At 42.3% G+C, this 20700-nt stretch overlaps 1 protein-coding gene across 2 annotated transcripts in view; it reads right to left on the reverse strand.

Annotated features, from left to right (window-relative positions):
• Positions 1-4634: 4634 nt before the first annotated feature.
• The window catches only part of IL12RB2 (interleukin 12 receptor subunit beta 2), a 72134-nt gene continuing 56068 nt past the window's right edge, over positions 4635-20700 (reverse strand). For both annotated transcript variants that reach the window (XM_079777588.1, XM_079777587.1), the window contains 4 exons: positions 16638-16775; positions 13766-13856; positions 11309-11408; positions 4635-6829 (listed from right to left, as the gene is read on the reverse strand). In XM_079777588.1, the coding sequence (XP_079633714.1) occupies positions 6293-6829; positions 11309-11408; positions 13766-13856; positions 16638-16775 (866 nt within the window). In that variant the 3' untranslated portion in view covers positions 4635-6292. The remainder of the gene's footprint in view (positions 6830-11308; positions 11409-13765; positions 13857-16637; positions 16776-20700) is intronic.

The raw sequence follows: 20700 nt of genomic DNA on the forward strand, positions 1-20700 counted from the left end.
TAACTAGCACCTCCAGGTTACAGGAGAGCATTAATGTGCCCCCTTTCCCCCCCCCCCCCCCCCATTTTCCCAAGATCATCACTCTTGCTACTAAGTTATTACACTTTAAAGTGGGTGTTTTAAAAAAAAAAAAGTTGCAATGAAAGCTACCCTGCCATAGAGAGGAGAGGGTAAACTAAAGGGAGTGTATATAGGAATGCAAAGGCATCTTGTGGAGCTGTAGCACAAGTATGAGAAGAACCACCGCAGGAGAGAAGAATTTATTTTCTACGGTGTTGAGAAAAGAAGGCAAGTGGTCTTTTACTCCCTTTGTGATGGAATAAAGTGAGATTTTTGTTTCTAAATGAAATCCTGCAGTGTCCTGTTTTCACCTTGATTTTTTGGTTGGTGAAGGCTGGGTATAGGGGTCTTTGGGACTTGGTATAGCACAAGAAAATGTCCTCTGGTTAACACAGGCCACATTCTCACCTACTATGCAGGGAAATGTATAAGCCATTTTAGCAAGTAAATTGTGATTTCTTTAGTAAAGGAGCAAAGGTGTTTTTTTAAATGTTTTTGCATCTTTTGAATATAGTGAAAATTTGTTTGTGGGTGGGTCTGCCTGTCCAGTGGTAATTTTAGGGCCTTTCAGTACAGCTTATTCTCTGTGAGAATCTTATAACAGCTTTTATAATATTTCCTTGGCTCCTATTACCTATAAGTAGTAAAATGTCTGAAATTGGCAAGGGAGGAAAAGCTATTTTGAACCTCACATTCTCTTGCCTAGGCAAGGCCAGGGTTTTATGGAGTAAATCCTTAAAGTTGTGGAATTTGAAAAGTGGCCTCAGTTGACTTAAAGGGACCCCATTGTATGCACATAATAGGTTTGTATATTTCTTAGAGATGTGACTGAAATTTCAGCAGAACTACTTAACCACTTGTAAGTAAATGACCACTAATAACATATGCAGCCAGTTCCCATAGAGTAAAGGACAGGCATTTATGTTTTAACAATAATAGCAACAAAATTGAGTTAATGTAGTCGTAATTCCTTTTTGCTTAGCAAATAGTCTTCGTGTTGGGAAAAAAAGCAGTAGGTAAATCCAGTGGGGTTATAGCTATTACAACTAAAGAGCACAATTGCTCTGGTTACTTTTCTATTTAAAAGGCTTAATGATATTTGTAGCTTGAAATTTCCATTTATCAATTTTCTTAATATAAATGGATTTTCTTGGGAGTGTTCTCTCTTTGCCTACCTGTGCCTTGTAGGATTTAGGTTAGCTGGGTAGATAAATTAACAGATTCAGGAGTTCCAGATTTGTCAACTTAAAAATTTACCTGTGTGGTTTTGTTTGTTTTTATGGTAGATTTCTTAGAAACCAAGAGTGATCTAGGACTTTGGAAGTATGGAAATGCCAGGTTTGGGTTATTTAGTAAAAACAGCTCCAAAGATAACATCAGTTTTAGTTAACTATAGTCAGAACCCCAATTGATGTAAGTTTGTAGAGCAGTCATTTGCATAGGAAGAACTGTATAGCTGAAAGTTAATGCCCTGAAACTAGACTGTCCTGTATTAGGTACTAGTGTGACTTTCGCTAATTGTATTTCAGTTTCTTTTTCTGTATAGTGGAGATAACGTCTACCTTAAACCAGCTATGGTGAGAACTGAGTTACATATCTTAAAAACGGCATGTACTGAATATGGCCCTCTCTATCCATGGTTCCAGATCCACAGATTCAATTGAGGATTAAAAGTATTTCAAAAAAATACATTGTTGCTGACGTCGTACAAGGGACTTGAGCATTCAACAATGTTGGTATCTGAGCAGGGGTAGTCCTGAACCAAACCACTGAAGATACCAAGGAACGAATATACTGTTATATGTTGAATGGGAATTTGGCAGTATTTGGCTTGTTATATAAACTTTGTATTTCAAAGATGCATTGCTTCAGTTATTAATCTTAACATCCCCAATCCCCACTCGCACCTAGTGTGTCATAATGAATTTTCTACCAGCTGACAGGAGCGCTAAAGATCAGTGAAGATGTCAGGTGGAGGATGAAAGAGACATGGATCATAAAGTGGTTGGTAGTGTCTCGACCCATTGTGTCAGGTCTTTGGGGGGGAAATTGGTTATATTTAGTTGACTATCCAGTTATCAGAGTAAGGAGTATTTAATGAAAAGTACAGAAGTGTAATTTGAAAACCTATGGCTAGAAACCACTATTACCATTTTTGTATATATTTCAAAAACTTGCATTGATTTGATGTGATCCTTCTGTTCATTCTTTAGTAGCTGACCGTTTCCATGTCAAATATTGTTAAACTTTTTGAAAGATTGCACAATATGCTTTTCAATTCTAAGATCCATACCAATTTCAGGCATTTCAGAGGGTTAGGGGCTCATGCACCATAGAAATTGAGGCATTTTAGTTTAGCATTTTTTCTTATTCAGAGCATAATGAAATAGGGGTAATGGTTTTGTATAGATGATTTAGCCAAGTTCCTACTAACGAACCCTTCTGGTTTAATCAATACTGTGATAAATCTCATTCAATTTGTTATTTATAAAGTCTGTTCTTTAGTCTACATTTGTAGGAGTGGAGTAGTGTATTCAAATTTTAAAAAATACTGCCAGGCCTGGCCTGTGTGTGTCTGGTTGAACATTGACTGATGAACCAGGAAGTCAGGGCACATGCCTGGGTTGCAGGCTCAATCCTCAGTAGGGGGTGTGCAAGAAGGAGGCAATCGGATGATTTTCATTGATATTTTTCTCCCCTCTCCCTTCCTGTCCCTCTGAAATCAATAAAAGCATTTAAAAATTACTGCCCAGCCTCCAGAAAGAAGCTAGCTAGCATACCTGGTTGCAAACACCAGTTTCTCTGATTAATACTGGTTATTCCTTAAATTTTGCTGATCAGGTAAGTGAAAAGTGGTGATCAATTTTCATTTATTTGATTGCAGGTAATTGTTTTCTTCATACTTGTTGAGCATTTAATGTTTTGTGTTTATTTTATTTGAAGTATTGGCTTTTTTCAAATTGATCTGTAAGAATGTGTTATTTTTGGCACATGTTGCAAATATTTTTTTTAATCTAACTTGGTGTGTGGGGGGTTTGCAAATTTTTAATTGGAAATTCATTCCAGAATAGGCTGATGTAAATATATGACTGGTTTCTTTAGTTGTCCACTAGCCAGTTGATTGAATTATCTTTTTTAGCGGGGAGGAAGAGACCTTTCTGATCTTTTATTCTAGAGCAGGGGTGGGGAACCTTTTTTCTGCCAAGGGCCATTTGGATATTTATAACATCATTTGGAGGCCAAGCAAAATTATCAACTTAAAGATTGGCCTTCTATATTCGGTCAAACATTTAATTAACTTACCCTTTAATGCCCTGGTAGGGCCAGACCAAATGATTTCCTGGGCCTTATACGGCCCACGGGGCTGGATGTTCCCCACCCCTGTTCTAGAGAGTCGTTTGAGGATTCACCTATCATAAAGCTTGTGTAATGTGAACATCCATGAGTCCTGCACATTAGAAAGAAAAGCAGGGCTCCTTTGGAGGTCTTGAGCAGTGTACTGGGATACGCGACAAGTGTGTCCTGTGAAGGAAGCAGTTTTCGGAAAAACCAAGAATCAAACATGGATTCACTAGAATAGAATGCCTAGCTTGGCATCTTTTCACTGGCCTCAGGCATTGGTGAGTTGCAGCTGTAGGCTATTAATGGAAACTGGGAAATTGGGGACAGGGTGGAGGGGAAAAGACGGTGAAAGAAAACTAGATAGCACTATTTTGTTTAAGACAAGTACAGGAAATAGAATCTCTGCCTCCCAGGAAAGAGGCCCTTTCAAGGAACAATTCAAAGAGGATTTCTACACAAGGATTAGTGGTGGAGAGTTTCATGTATCCAGTACGTGTGAACTTGGACGTTAAAATATTTCAGTCGAAGAGAGAACAAAGCAAAGAAATTTAATGTGTTTGTTTGGAGCAGAGATTCCTGGGTTGGCTTTGGATGTATATTGGGAGTGAAGATTTAAATCATCGCTGGTTTTCTTGAGGAATAAAACTGGTTGTATGGATCTTGGTGAGCTCCACCTAGTCCTGGTAAATTAAGCAACCTGACTTGGAATTTTGTCTGTGGGCAGAAAGGGTGTGTGTGAAAACTACTTAGGGCAAGGACAGAACAGGGTTACCCACCCTCATGGGAAGAGGACATTTTCTCTGGCAATGTGAGCAGCCAATGTCTTGCTCAGATACGTTTTTAAATTCTGCTACATGTGTAATGGCAGTGCTGCCAGTGGACAGCAGGGCAGAAGGGGGTTGGGGATCAACAAATGCAAACTCAGTTGTCCCAATAAAGAGGAAGCACATACAGCTAGACTGGCTGCTGGGACAGAAGGAACACAATGAAAGTGGCCGGTGACATCTCTTAATTTTTATTGATAGCCTATCAGGTACTTGGTATGGTTCTGGAGAAGATTGCATGGTTCCCACCTTCAAGTTATTTACAGTCCAGAGGAAGTAGACTGTATGGGCATAATGCTAGGGGAGCACTGAGGAGGCCTCTGCATCCTTAGGAGGAGAAGCCTTTAGGAGTCAGAGAAGTCTCCCTGTTTAATATTTTTATTTTTTTAGGAAAACAAACCACTGCATTCTCCCCTTGGGTTTTAAGGGAACAGAAAGGATGGGGCGGGGGGGGGGGGGGCGGAAATGAGGGTGTAAGGAAGACTGGGAGCTAGCCATCTTTGGGACCAAGTGTAGAAGGGCAAAGTGACTTAAGATGGAAAGGTAATCAAAAGATCAAGGATGGAAAAAGTATTGCAAGAAAGAAAAGTTGGCTTCCATTGTCAAGAGGTGATAGGTTGGCCACCTTCTAAGGAGGTATCCTTGTCTTGGCCCATTGCGGACAAATGAGGCAAACAAGCCAATTACGGAGCTGCTGAGATGCAAGGGACTACACTCAGCGGCTAAAGAGAGTAGAATAGAAATGTAAGGAAGGAAAAGACTGGGAGAAAATATGTTAAGTCTGGAATGGCAAGAAGCATGGGTGAAGAGTTTGATATGAACAACAGCAGAGCAATGTTTGTTACTTCAGTTGCTGAAGCTCCGAGGGACACATACCTCAGTTCCAGTGGGTGGGATGGAGGTAGGAGGTAGGTTGCATGCTTGACAGGGATTTAAGAATAAAAAAATCTTGGACCTAAAAGTTACTATCAGCAATTGGACCCCACCAGCTTAGCAGAAATGCCTACAGACTGGATGGAGGCCGTGACGGGCAAGGGGAGGTGACCGGCCAGGGCCACAGCTCTAACAGTAAAGTATGGGTCATGTTCCAAATTTGTGCTGAGGAAAGGAACTCTGAGGATCAGCGCAGTTTTCCCCAGGAGGGAAAGCAGGAGAAAGATGACAGGAGTGTGGCAGTTTTGGGTCTTTAGACCCTGAGATAGCCCTGGGCCTGAAGGCAGCACCTGCTGCATCATCATAAAGAAAACGGCGTTGGAGAGCCTGTGGCCCACTCCCTTTCAAGACACCTGGTTTTAGAGGGGAGGCCGCTTGCTCAGGGTCCTAAGGTGCGTCTACAGTAGCTTTCCACCATCAGGCTGCTCTGGATTCACTAAAGGGTGAAGGCAAAAAAACTAGCAAAGCTAGGGGGGGAAATGCATTCTTAGGCCTCCACAAATAAGGACAGTCAGAACCATCTTTGAAATCCTTTTATATTGGTGTTTGCCAGGGTCTTTTATGTCAATTGTAAAACTAGGCTGATCTGTTTTGAAGGCTCCCCATAATTTTCACTGAGTCCATTATCTGTAGTTGTGTTGAATACAGTAGCCATTAGCCATGTGTGACTTAATGACAATCAAAATTCAGTTCTTCAGTCATATTTGGCACATTCCAAAGAGTCAACAGCCAGTACTGGACAGTGCAGATAGGCTGGTGAGACATAAGACCTGGTATGTAGTAGCTGCTTTATAAACAGTTGTGTGAATAGTCCTCAGGACTGTATGCCATTGCCAGTAAGAGTTTTGGTTTCCACTCCAGCAAAGCCAAGAAAGTTGCGGGAACTTAGACTGGAGTCCGTAGGACCACACAGTGAACGATGTAATATCAAGCCTCCGGAGAAGGCAAGATGAGGTATCTGGGTTACAGCCAACTCTCAGTTCCTGAGATCACCCTGAGCTGGCTTGACTGCCCTCTAGCTGCAACCAGACCTAATGGTAGCACCAGAGGTGGTGACAGCGAGCAGAGGGCTGGGTCGATGGGCCTGCAGCGCTGGTTGGGAGCACTTTGACTTTCCAAGTTTCAAGCTTCACTCAAAGCATGAGGGAACCGCACCCCATCTTCAACCGATCCAAAGTCAGCTTCTCGCCACAGGAGAAGGGGAGCGGGTGCAGGGAACTTGAGGGGAACACAGAAAGGGAGATGTGCTGAGGCTCCAGTTCTTCCGGGGGCTCGGTTCCAGGAGCCTCGTGTGCAGGGAGGTAATCTATGTTGGAGGGTAAGTAGCCCTCCTGGGTGGGAAGGTAGTCCCCTGGGAGGACCCGTGAGGGGCTTGCTGGGTTTCCTGGCTTTGAGTTGGGGCTCCTGCTCCCCAGCACCTTGTAGAGATCCACTAGCTGCCCTGTCTCCGCCATGAGAGCTCTTGGAGGTGGTAAGCTCGAGGCACTGTACCTTGTTTCCTCAGAGGTATAGTGACCTTGGTCTCCTTTTCCCTTCTCTGGCCAGTTGGCACGAAGGAGCTGTCTGAAGACTGGGGTCACTTGATGCAAGACTTCGCTGATGACCAGGGGCTCAGGTTCTTTCGGAGCGGGCCGGTCTGTCAGGAGCCTGTCCACGGGCAGCTGCACCTCCTGAGACGGGAGGAAGAAGCTCAGGGCTATGCTAAGTGAGTAGCCTGGACAACTGACTTCTCCAGGTTCCAAAAGGCCTCGGCCAGCAATACCTAGTCAGCTCAAGGTGGACACCGGGCCCTTTGCGAGGTAAGAGAAGCAGTTAACATTGTCAGGGAGGAAGACAGCAGGAGTCCTGGGCTCCTCTTCACCCCCAGCCAATGAGTGATTCACCGCCCTGCTCAACCTTCAACCATACTGTTCCTGGTGAGTCAAACTGCACTCGCTGCTTTTCCTCTGGGATAGAGGCACACTGTGCAAAGGAAAGGCTGAGCTTGCCTCTGTCTGGGGGAGGAGGCAGGGAAGACTATAAAAGGGTCACACCAGAACTGAATCCTGAGCAGCATAGTATTTTTTCAGAAAGGTTGTGAGCAAAAGGACTGGTCTATTCTGGAACCTGCTAGTTGTTATGACAGGCCAACAGGCTTTGGAAATAGGAGGAGGTCACATGAAGGGATGCTAAGGAGTTTGGGTTTTGATACAACTACTGAAAGGTTTTAGATAATATCTTCATCAGTTCTCCTCTAAAGAATGACCCCTCTAGAATAACTTTTTTGGAAGAAATTTTCATTCTTTTTCCCCCTGTAACTAACTTTCTTTTGCTTACCTTCTCAACAGCACATTGGTTACCAACTCTTCAATGTCGTATCTCTCCTTTCCAAACTTGCTGCTGATCCCTGATTCCAAGTCCCAGCACTTTATTAACATTTATTTTAAGGGACTCCATTGGGCTCTCCTTGCATCCTGGAAACCACCTTCACGTTGACTGATCGATCTTACAAAGCTCCGGAGCTTTTCAGGGCTTGGACTTCCATATGCAGTAAAGCTCCCAGCCCTGACCTTATCCATCAGATTCCTTCCTCCACTTCCACATGTTTTTGTTCAGAAATTATTTCAGGCACACCATCCTAGTCTTATTAAACACAGTTTTTTCTCTCTATGCCACACTTTTGCTTCCACTGCCAGCCTCTACTGGCTTCTGTGTATGGTACCATCCCCTGCTTGACACCTTCCTCTTTCTGTTTTTCTTTTTTCAACTGTTTTTATTGATTTCAGCGGGGAAGGGAGAGGGAGAGAGGGATGGAAACATCAATGATGAGAGAGAATCCTTGATCAGCTAGCTGCCTCCTGCACACCCCCAACCAGGGATCGAGTCTGCAACCTGGGCATGTGCCCTGACCGGGAATCGAACCATGACCTGGTGGTTCATATGTTGAAGCTCAACCACTGAAACACACCAGCCAGGTACCTTCCTCTTTCTTGAAGCCCCTAATGACTGCTGCCTCCACTGAATTACAGCAGGGAAGCAACCTCCTGTTACGTTCTTGGCACATGGTGTCCTATACTAGTAATGTCACTTTTTAAAAACATGTCTAAGCATGTCAAAGCCATTTGCAAACGGACCATGTCGCCAAGGGCCCACAAGCTAGAGGGTATGTGTGTGTTTCTATTTTCTGGATCGCTGCCCACAGTGGTGCTGGTGTGTGGGTGTGGCTTGGAACATAGCTGGTGGCTCAGGAAGCAGGGCTGCCGGAGCTGCTAGCGAAGATTACACAGGGTGTGGAAATGGCTCCTATCACAAGGTGAGGTGTTCACCTGCCTTCCTAAAAGCTTGGGCAGTATTGATAGAGCTGTTCCTTGATAAAGCAGGCCCTGTGGCGGACAGTCCTGGGGCAGGGCCTTTTATACCACTATTAGCTCAGGTGCCTCATGGACACTATTTTAAGCTTTTACAAGCTCAAAATGGATTAGCATTCCAGTGATCCCCTTTATGGTTTGGCTTTTTTTCACCAGAGCTTTAAGACACATGTTTTTTTAGCCACATGTTAAGAAAGGGTAGGGGCATATAGGTCCTGCGAACAGAAAACGTTTGGTTGGAGTTGGAAGACAGACTATTGTAGTTCTGACATCTGCCAAATCTGTCAAATGTCAGAGTGATCTGGTCTGGATTTGGTCTGTCACCAGGAGAGCAGTTTGGGTCTTTAAAGCCAGACTACTCACTTCACAGGTCAGGCGACACAGGGCTCTGAGGCTGTCTCAAGGCCTTCATTACAGGTGCCATGTACAAGCTAAATTTTTAGTTTTCTAACTTACCAGTGATTTTTACAAAAGATATATAGTTTTATAAGAAATTTTAAAAACTCAAAGGAAATTTATGATGAAAATTAAGTCGCCCTCATATCTCCAACCCCTTCCCCAAAGGCCACTCGCGTTATCAATTTTACATGTAGGCTTACAGAAATATCTGTGAGCGTGTGGAGGGGTGTGTGTACTGGTATAAAATCTCTCCTTTTTATGCAAATAAGAACCCACTTTAGAAACTTACAAATTTTCCTTTTTTCACTTTTAAATATCTTAGAAATTTTTAGACACATATCTTTTTTAAAAATAATTGTATAACATCCTGCTGTACAGATATACTCAAAATATTCAACCTGTCCTAGTGGCAGCTTACATTATGCCCAATTTTTGGCTTCTATTTATAGTGCCCTAATGAACATACTTATACTATACAACTTTGGGTATGTGTGTGGCAATTTCTGTTACCCTTTTCTCGTGTTACTTTCTCTAACCCTTTGTGTGTCTTTCTTAGCATTTCCTGTAGGATTTTTATGGGCTCTTGTCATGCCCACAACCCCAAAGCTACCAGCTCGGAAGCCAGGTGTCGGTGACTGACCAGAGCTGCTTCCTACCATGCTATTTCAAGCTTTTAGGACATGAGACTGGTATCTCAGCATTGGAAGAAAGTGATCTTAAAGCTAAGCTGGTTCAACTCTTAGTCCTTGAATCCCCTCTAATGCTGGCAGCGGCATCCTTACAGAGTGCATTCCACAGGTCATCACAGTATTGCCACTAAGGGAAGGCCTCTCAATCTATTCAGCTCAGAGGCGCTGACTTTGAGAAAGACTCCCCTCATACCCAGTACTTAAAGATCTTTTAGAAGGAATGGTATAGTGGTGGATGGCACATCCTGCTTTTATGTGGATTTGTGATCCACCATTTACTAGCTGACTAACGCTGGGCAAGTTACTTAGTCCTCTGTGCCTCAGTTTCCTCATCTGAAAAATGAGGATAATAGCACACCTTCATAAAGCTATTGTATGGATATATGTTAACACATGAAAAATGTTTTTTTTAAAGTGCCTGGTATATATAAAATAATATATATGTATATAAACAATATAATTATATACCCTACTATAATTATATATCATGCAGATGATATATAATATATGAAAAATATATACATAAAATGTAAAAGTATACATAAGCTATTGCTATTATTACTGTTCTTGCTATGATAACTTAACAGTGATAAAACCCCTCAACAGATAGAAGAGACATCAAGTATGAGTCTTCCTGGGAAGAAAGTGAATGAATGATCTTTGTTTTGTTTAAACCATGTGCTTTACATTAAGAATAATCTTTACTTTTCCTAATCCTCATAACAGTATACATGGTAGATCCTATCAATTCCTACATTAGAGAGGGTAAAACTAGGGCTCAGATGTAAGGCAAGTTGCCCAAGGGTTATCCACATAGTAAGGGGCAGAGGTGGGTTTGCATCCCAGCCTTATCTCCAAGGCACTAAACTGCAGGGACTGAAATCCTATTGAGGCAGACATAGCTGAGACCAGCTCTTTCCCTGAGCAGCGGCCGGTACCGTTGGCTTCTGGCCTGAGGAAGGGTGTGGATAATAAAATACACTGGGCATTTGAAGAGAAGAATCTTGGAGGAGAAGGGCTATAAGGTGTGAGAAAGGGAGTGGGGCTGCCAACAGCCTGGGCCTGGGAAGAATATTTGCATACTGCTTTCCTCCCCTCCGCTTCCCATAAATGCACAGTCTGGCTCCATATTCAGATGTCGTAAGCTTCCAGACCTTCCACCAGAGATGGACCATCTGGCCCCCCATGAGCTGTTCTCACCTCCTCAGACTGCACAGCAGCGCCTCCCTTTGCTTCCTCTCTCATCTGCCAGCTGAGCAACCTCCCTCCTAAAATCTTTTCCATACACAGTGGGATGACTTCCTGACTTCCTGCTAAAACCAAAATAGTCTGGGTTCTATCTGTTCTATGCTCAGACGGGGCTGGGAACAAACATTATGGTAAAGCTTCAAATCTCAAATTCGAATGAGTCAGTGTCAGGCTAGGGGTAAGCAAATGGCAAAAATACTTGCTTTTAAAATTTCTTTTAAAGTAAGTTAAGGTGGAGGAGAACATAGGCATAGAGAGGAATGAAAAGCAATGAGTCTGAGTCTAGGTCATAACCTTCAGAAAACTCCCGTCAGGGCAGTAACGACTCAGATGGTAACCTAGTGTGAATGTCTTCAGTTTATTCATGGATTCCAAGTACCCAGGTTTCCTCTTAACTACAATGGGAAACTTAGATATGCTCATGTCTAGAACCCCATCAACTGACCACTGAGGCTTTATACCTTACCTCCACAATGGGATAGTTCTTGGCCCAAGTGCTGTTCGCTGGGTCTGGAATTTGTCTGTTACACCACTGAGGTCTGAGGGCTGACAGGAGAACAGATACCCTGTAGATATAGAAAACACTGACATTAGGTTAGTGAGTCCATGTGACATGGAAGCACGGGTTCTTAGCACAGTGATTTCAGTGCAGGGGTATGCAAATAAGTGAAATGTAAACACTGAAGGAGAAAGATAATGCATCATCTAAGGACGGACTAGTTTTCTGTGAAGTTTGGATAGGTGACAGAGTCACAGTGCAGTCACTTGGAGTTTGCTAAATAAATGATGGCACTTTTGCTCTGTAATGTCACTATGCAGCCACGCGTTTATTCAACGAACATTCACTATTGACCAGCACAGTGCTGGGGTAGGACAGCAAACAAGAAGGCATGGTCCCTCCTGGGAGTTTTCTAATCATGTAACTACAATGTTTATAAAGAGTTTGTAATAACAAGTAAATTATGCTAAAAGTAAGAAAACAAAACAGGATACAAATGATATAAATAACTTAAACATAGACCATGCAAAAAAAATGCCAAGAAAAATACTGTAGAGAAACATTCAAACTGTTTAGAATACTTGTGTTTGATGATTAGAGGAAATATGTTTTTTTGGTTTTTTTCTACATCTCTAGGTTTTAAATTTTTTAATGATTTTATATCACTTTTATGATGTAGGAGGAAAAAATCCTTTAAATTCTTTCTTATAAATGCATATGGTTAAATATTTTGACTATATTTTTAAAAATTCAAGACCAATATGACACATCTTTAAAACCTTAGCTTTGATGTTTAATAAGAATGGTAAGCTCTGGAATGTGTTTAGCCCTTTGAAACAAAAGATGTGGCCATATGATTAGTTTTTCTCCAAAGAAATGTAAGCAGAGGTACTTGTGACCTAGGATAGATCATGCAGATGAGGACAAGTGCCCAAAGGGTGGTGAGCCAAAAAAATGGAATAAAACTGGGTCCTTAAATGACCCAGTGGAGCAGAGTTGCCAACCAACCTGGATGACTTATCTCTTATATGGGAGAGAAATAAGCTGTTTTATTAAAGCCAGTATATTTGGGCCCTCCCTCCCTCCCTCCCTCCCTCCCTCCCTCCCTCCCTCCCTCCCTCCCTCCCTCCCTTCCTCAGCAGAAGCTTTGACCCTCGCTGATACTGTTTCCCTGAAGAGGATACATGTGATCCTAGTTAACTCTTTTTTAGTTAAACTTTTTCAAAATCTACCTAAAGAGAGCTCTGCTTTGAAGTACCTATCACACACAGGGTTTCAATGAATGTAAAGCCTTTCAGACAAGTTCAATAGCTGGCAGAATGACTTTGAGCTAGTTTTATTTTTATCTCTTCTCTTATGTTATACAACATCTGAAGAAAACTTTGTATTGAGTAACTACCTCCTTAAAAATTCTCTCAATAAAATAATATGTTTAAAGAAATTTTAGAAAATATAAATAAAAGAACTAAAACCACCTATGATTTTATTCCCTGATATAACCACCATTAATATTTTGGTGTATATTCTTGGGGCAGAGAGTGTTAATTACTGCCCAATACCTGTTTTCCTCTCCGACTTGGGAAGAACACCTTAATGTATTGGGACAACCATGAACCCAGCTGTAAGGCCACACTTCTAACCCTCCCTGCCTCACCAAGTTCTGGCCAATGAAATCTAACCAAAAGGATACTGTGTGACTTTTTCATGTAAAGTCTTCTGAAAAGGGAAGTGTGGGCACCTTCTTTTTCCCTGTAGTTGTAGAAAGCAGGCATGATGGCTATCATTCCTACAGCCATTGGACCATGAGGTGAAACGGATGGAAGCCAATGTCAGGATAATGGAGCAGAAAGATGCATTGGAGCTATTCACCAACCCTTGACCTGAGTTTACTTCCCTTACTTGGGTGAGAAGCTGTTTGCTAGTTTGTCATATTATTTTGGATTTTTATCTTATATACAACCAAATTTAATGATAACTGATAATATCGTGTGTGTACTATGTTTTTAAAAAATGGAAGTACATCTTTTGCAAGCTGCTTTTAAAATCTAGCAAATATTCATGATTTCATTTTCTTCTACATCTTTAATGGATGCATAATATTGCTAGATAGCATGAGCTATATCATGATTTCGTTAATTCCATGTCATTGGGTCTTTATGTTTCAAATTATTTTTCTTTTATGAACAATACTTTAGCATACCCTTATGATATACTTAGAATAAATTTCTAGTTAGAAATTGCTAGGTCAATGATAGGACATTTTAAAAAATTTAATATATATTGCCAATCCAAAAAGAAATAAAAGAAATAAATTTAGTCTGCCACCAGCAATGTATGAGAGTGTCCGTTTCTTGGACTCATAGCAGTGATTAACAATTATCTTTAAAAAGACAGTTACAAAACTGGCAGGTGTACCCAACTCACTTTTGCCGGAAGTAACGCATTGAGAAAATGCCCACCATGATGATAGCAGTGCAAATGCTTGGTGCCATAAATGTGCTCCAATTGGCTTTACCTGAAAAGAGAGCAAACCCTGTGAATGAGTTATCTTCAGTGAACATTTCAAAATACTCTATCGTGTGAAACTCTGGGCCGTCCCACAGCTCCTGGGTAGCTGGGCCCAGGAACAGGCCGAGTCATTTTATCCATTCATTTAAGAGGAGGGGCCCCAGGGAGCCAATTCTATAGTTCTGGGAGGAGCTCCAGCCCTACACGGGCTCCTTCCTCTATGGGTGGGGTGAGAGTTTGATAGACAACGCACTGGCTGTGAACTGCACTGAATTCTAGTACTGAATCTTCCACTGACTGATCTGTGGTCTGTGGACTTCAGATTCTTGATCCATAAAAGGTGAGTGATGATGTCTACGTGAAGGTTTCTGTGAACATTAGAGTTAGTGTATTTAAAGCCCAAGACGACGTATCTGAACATAGAAGGCCCTCGAGAAATAGGAGCTAGTAATTTTACCAAACCACTGGATAAACCCTCTCTATAAGTAGGGTCTTTGAAATTGTTTTGATTTCTTCCTCTGAACATGTATTTTGCCATGTGTCAGAATTATTCATTCATCCAGTGTTCATTATTAATCATGTACCAGGCCCTATTGCATGCTGAGATATGAAGGTGAACAGGAACATGGGTTCTGCTGTCTTCAGAAGTCAGAAGAGAGATGTAAACAACTGTAAATGTAGCCAGAAGAGAGAGAGGTAAACAACTGTAAAACAGGCATGTGCAAGGTGTGTAGCAGAGAACAGCATGGGATATGACTTCATTTACAGCTCAGGATGGGTTCCCAAAAGGCATGATGTCCAAAGTGTAGAGTTGGATGGACAGGAGTTAGCTAAGTGGACGGGTTAGGGAAGTGCGGACTAGACCGAGAGCTATGCAAAGTCATGGGAGGAGGAAACAACGTAGCACTTTCAGGGAACTACGGTAGCCTGGTCTTGCTTTAGAGTACAAATGAGTGTGAGGCCGAGGATGAAGCTGAATGAGAGTAGGACCAAGTCATGCAGGTCCTGGTAACAGCAGTTTGAATCCTAGCTTGAAGCCCTTGGGGAACCGATGATGCGTTGCAGCAAGAGGTGGAATGTCAGCACTAGGGGTCCTGCAGAAAGATTCTTTTGATGGAATAAAGGACAGGTTGGGAGGGAGGGTGAGCAGGGAAACTAGGGACCAGAGACCTGCTAGGTTCAGTGAAAGGTGTATTACCAGGGCTGAATGGGGGAGTTAACGCAGGCAGCCTTGTTACCACCCCATACAACCAGCCCAATCTGACATTTCTTCAGCATCTGCCTTCCTTCCTGGGCAGATGGGACAGTCTAGAGCACCACAAGTAGAATGATGCTGAGCTCTTCATCTAGTTAACTGCTCACAAGTTAACTTTCATGGGAGTCGCGGGGGGTTGAAAAGAAGATGGGTTTTTAATTTTCCCAGTGGAGAAGTACCTGTCACAGAACAACAGTCCTGAATAACCAACTTGATACTCCCTGTTAGAAAGCAAGAACAGTGTGTTTTACTCTTGGGGCCAATGCAAGCTAGTGCTGCCAGAGAGAACAATGTAACTTAGCTTGTGGAAGCCCAGGGTAGCTGGGTCACTTTACATACTAAACCTTAAGTAACTCAAATATGAGTTTGATTTGTAGTTCTGCCATTTACCACCTCTATGACCTTGGGTAATTTTTCTGTACCTTACACTTGTAAAAGGCATCCTAATCCCTCATTCCTTTATTCATTTCATATTGAGCGACTGGTAGTGTGACCAGGTATAATCATGTAAAGCAGGCACTACATGGTTGTGGTCAAGATTAAATGAGCAAAAGTATGTGTTGTGTAGGTTGAATTGTGTTCTCCCACACCAAAAATTCATATGTTGAAGTCCTAATCTCCAGTACCTCAAAAAGTGACCTCGTTTGGAAATAGGGTTGTTGCAGATGTAATTAGTTAAGATGAGGTCATACTGCAGTAGGGGGGGCCTCTAATCCAATATGACTGGCGTCTTTATAAAACGGGGAAGTTTGAACACAGAGACACATACAAGGAAACCTCAACGTGAAGATGAAGGCAGAGATCCACAAGCCAAGGAACGCCAAAGATTGCCTCCAGACGCAAGGTGAGAGGCATAAAACAGATTCTTTCATAGCCTTCAGAAGAAACGAACTCTGCTGACACCTTGATCTTGAACCTCCAGCCTCCAGAAATGTGAGAAAATAAATTTCTATTGTCTAAGCAACCCCCAATTTATGGTGCTTGGTTACAGGAGCCCCAGCAAACTAAAATGGTATAAAAGCACTTAACACAATGACTAGTACATAACTATCTGATATGCAATAGCTGCTATTGCTATTGTTGAGATTATTCTCAGTATTCATTAAACGGATATTTAGTGAACAAGTACTATGTGGTGGGCACCATTCTAGACCTTGAAGATAGAGATAAACAGATACCAGTCCCTGCCCATTGGATTTGGAGTTTGAATATGGGTCAAATGTAGTACATTATGCGGGAAATAGGAGGTGCATTTGGGAACATGGAGGCTACCTGGAGGAGGAAACATTTGGGAAGGCTACCTGGGGGAGGAAACATTTCCACTAAGTTTTAAAAATTGAGTAGACACTGTCTCCAAGCAGACAATAACATGGTAGGGCAGTCCAGTTACAGGAAACAAGAGCAAAGGTGTAGCAGTAAGAAAGCTATGAGCAACTTAAAAGAAAACCTGATAATCTCCATGCTAAAGGCCATGGGACTGTACACCTGTGTGGGAACCCAGGGTGTACTCTCTATCTCTAAAGTTGTTCTTACCTTGCAGACAAAATTCCATCTCATTTCCTTGGGGGCTTTCGCCAGCTGCTGTCAGAGCTGTCATCCACAGGACGTATCTCACTCTGGGCTGCAGGCTGTCTATTGGATGTGAATTTTCAGAGACGCTATAGGGAATTTCTGAGAGGAAGATAAAGGAAGCAAGGTACAGATTAAAGGGAATATTTGAATATGGGCTTTTACTCATTGTTATTTGTTAATGCTTCATTTAATTTGAAAGAGAAAAGCACATTTCTGTTTTAAAATAGTCTTAATTAATTAGTACTTAACACTTTAGTAGGCCCTACATGCTGTCATTTATGGAGGTCTCACTTTCCAGCATATTAGAAGAAGTAAATATTTTTTCTGGGGCAAAATCTTTTGAAAGAATTTTTATCGTTTTGCTTTTGAAATTATTTAGCTGTAGTTAACTCCTATTTTTTTTTAATGTTTTTATTGACTTGAGAGAGAGAGAGAGAGAGAGAGAGAGAATCATTGATCTGCTGCCTCCTGCATGCGCCATACTGGGGATGGAGCCTGCAACCAGGAATCAAACCAGTGACCTCTTGGTGCATGGGACGACACTCAACCAACTGAGCCATAGTGGTTAACGCCTTTTATTTCCTATAATGTTTCTGGCATTTACCAGGTATATTTGAGAATCTTTGGGAAAGAAATTCAGTATACAAATTGTTTTCAGTTGACCTTTTAGAAAGCTAAGTTTAGCAATTAATGAAACATATTTAAGCAACATATATTAATTTTGATTTTCCACTTTTTTTTGTAAGCACTGAGTATTGAGCTTAGTAGGCTTAATATGATGATCTGCTACAATTTGATGTAAAATTTAAAACCTAGAGCAGCAGTATTTAAGATTAGGTTTATTTTGGCAGTTTAAGCCTAAATCATTAGTTCCCTATGCTCTCCACACCCCTGCAGATTCTCAGCAGGGAAGATTTTGTTTTTGGGCAATGCACTGAGGCTGTTTGTAGGTAGCCCTCAGTAAGTAGCCTTCAGCAATCTGGGAGGGATTAGGGTGGGGGGACATAGAATGAAGGGCAGAACTTCAACAGGAGCAGCCTGCTGGCTTGCTCAGCAGACTTGCCCCTGTGCTGGTGATGAGAACTCAGCATTTTGTGCCTCAGCATCACATTTACTAACTCAGAAACCCCAGGACAAGTCGCATGATGACCCTATTTGCTGAAATTATTTCAACAGTCACAAATATGTATTTAACATCTGCCCTGGAGAAGGCACAAGTATACAAAGGCACTGTATCTGCATCAAAGAGTTTACATCAATGAGGAAAACAGACCCTTTACACTCCCCACCCCTGCTCACTATGGGTGCCCAGCAAGATGGAGCCCTGTAATATTACATCCACTCCTCCCAAAGGTGCTGAGGTTGGAGCGGATCATTTAAGAGCTGTGACTATCAGAGCAATTGCTGCATTTTACATCCTGTTGAAAAAAGGTACCCTGTGGAAAATTCCCAAGCCTACTCCAACCTGATGAAATTGCTTGCACAGACTTAAGCTATGAGATCAAACTTAAAAAGCTCTTTCCTTCTTCCTAAGTCGGGATTAAAAAATTAATTTTGAAGCAACCTTCTGCTCATCTTGCTGCAGCAAAGCATCCGCAAGCATCAGGGAGTCAACCATCAGATTATGTGAGGGCATCCTTAGCTCTGGGAGTGAAATAAGATGTCGGAACAGAAGAGAAGAAATTTGAATGGTGTGCTGGGCCAAAAGGTTTATACACACACACACACACACGTATATTTAAAGAATAAATATATTTGAAGAATAAGAAACTATGGGGGAGCAGTAAGGAGGAGGATGGTGTTAGCAGTTTGGTTGGCAAAACAGGTTGAGTCGAGTAATGGGAGAAAGAAATCATGCAGGAAATACTGGTTCTGCTGCCTGGGACTGGGCTGTGATCTCAGGCACAGATAAAAGGCCCATTCAATCCTTAGCCCTCTGAAACTTTAGGCTCAGGTGGTTAAAAGACAAAGGCACCAGTTTAGAAAGATGTGATAATGGCCAATCATCTGACAGGCAGTGGGTAAGAAGGTCAAGAAGATCAAGTGGTCTCCAGCAAAACAGCTGCATTATTACCGAAAATTAGTTTTTCCCTAACTGTCTACCTTGATTTAACGACATGGAGGGTGGTAATCACCCATTGGTTATTCAACAAATACTGTTTTTATTAAGCATGTACTGTGTGCCTGGCTGTCTTGTAAGAACAGGGGAGACAATGGTGTCTGCCCTCATGATGCTTAGGTTCTGTGGGCAAAAATAGTCAAGGAAAGCAAAGCATAGCGTGTGCACCAGTACAGAAGAGCACCTGCCACTGGTGCACATGGTGGTACCCACAAACTTCCCGGGGAGAAGTCTCACACCATAATCCGCTGGGGATGCACTAACACGCAGATGCCGGGGCCCAGCCCAGGTCCACACCTCTCCTCTCCTGCCCAGCAGGGCTCAGCGCTCCGACCGCACCCTGCATGTCTGTCAGTCTGGGGCCTAGTGGGCAGAGCCACAAGACACATTAGACAGCGCCCTCCCCCTTGGGTCTCCATCCTGCTCTTGCTGTTGTGGAACCGCCATCCTGGTGTCTTTTTCCTTCAGCCTCCTGCCCTCTGTCACTCTCTAGAAGCTGCACTTGTGAATTTACCTGTGATTTCTGGTTATCAAATGCAATAGACAGCTGTCAGTCCCTGATCATAGCAGTTACATCTTTTGTGTGTGTGTGTGCTTTTCCATCTCCTTCAATAGACTGTGAACTCTGTGAGACAGGGAATGGGTCTTACTCATCAATATGTGCTTCATGAATAAAAGGAATATAACCTAAACCAGTATAAAACAGGACCTTGAATCTGGGCCTCCTTCCCTTTTGATGTATTTTTAAATACCCTTATATAGACTTTAGAGTCATCAGATTTGTGGCAAAATAAAGTAGGTATTTTCTTCTACATCTACAACAGCAGTTTTATGAACCAAATGACCATGCTTATCTGTCTGGTTGTAAATAGGCCTCTCGGTTTAAACTCTGCCAAAATGAAAATTGGGAGGTTGAGGGAAGCAAATTCCACATGAAGAGTTCAAAATGGCTCAGGAGGAGGTCAACTGATTCATCACCTTCTGGGGTGTTTTTCAGAACTGACCCTGGCTGGCCCAGTGGGAAGAAGTTCTGTTCAATGATACATCCTATTTATCAATGGTGGGTTAGTTAAGTGAATGACTGTAAAGTCTTATAATGGAATACTAGAGGGCTATTAAGAAGAATGAAGCAAATCCATCTGGACTGATGTGGAAAGATCTCCAGTACTTATTATTGAGAAGTAAAAGCAAAATGAAAATCAGAATACAGGGGGTGGGGGCGGGTTAGAAGGGTCAATGGGGAACAAAGGGGACATATGTAATACTTTCCACAATAAAGATGAAAACAAACAAACAAAAGACAGAATACAGATGATTATTCAAAACACTAGAGGCCTGGTGCACGAAATTCATGCACGGGTAGGATCCTTTGGCTTGGCCTGCGATCAGGGCCGATCACGTTCCCCATCTCCCCGCCTCATCTTTCCCTAGCTCCCTCAGTGGCCCGCCACCGCTGGTCGCCCACCATATTCCGTGCCGCCTCCTGGTGGTCAGCACACATCATAGTGAGCGATTGAATTCCCATTCTCCCAGTTGAACTCCCGAGGGGACACTTTGCATATTAGCCTTTTATATATATATATACTTATATATGTAGGTCTTAAAATTTTTTCTGGCTGAACATACAAAGAACTGCTAACAGTCTTAAGTATAAAGGAAGGAATAATTTTGACTTTATGTCTTACTGAATTATTTGAATGTTTTTATCACTTGCAAGTATTATTTATATAATAAAAATTAACTAGCTTCAAAAGTCCTAACTCAGAAAAGCAACACTGCAGGTCTTATAAGGTCAATAGAGAGGACCGACGGCTCAAGTTTCCCAGGTAATAATCCCTCTTGCAGGCAGCACCCTGGCACCCACATCTCAGGGTGGCTCTGTTACATTCTTCTTGGACCCACTAC

Source organism: Cnephaeus nilssonii (assembly GCF_951640355.1).
Source record: "Cnephaeus nilssonii genome assembly, chromosome: 7".
Lineage (NCBI taxonomy): Eukaryota > Metazoa > Chordata > Mammalia > Chiroptera > Vespertilionidae > Cnephaeus > Cnephaeus nilssonii.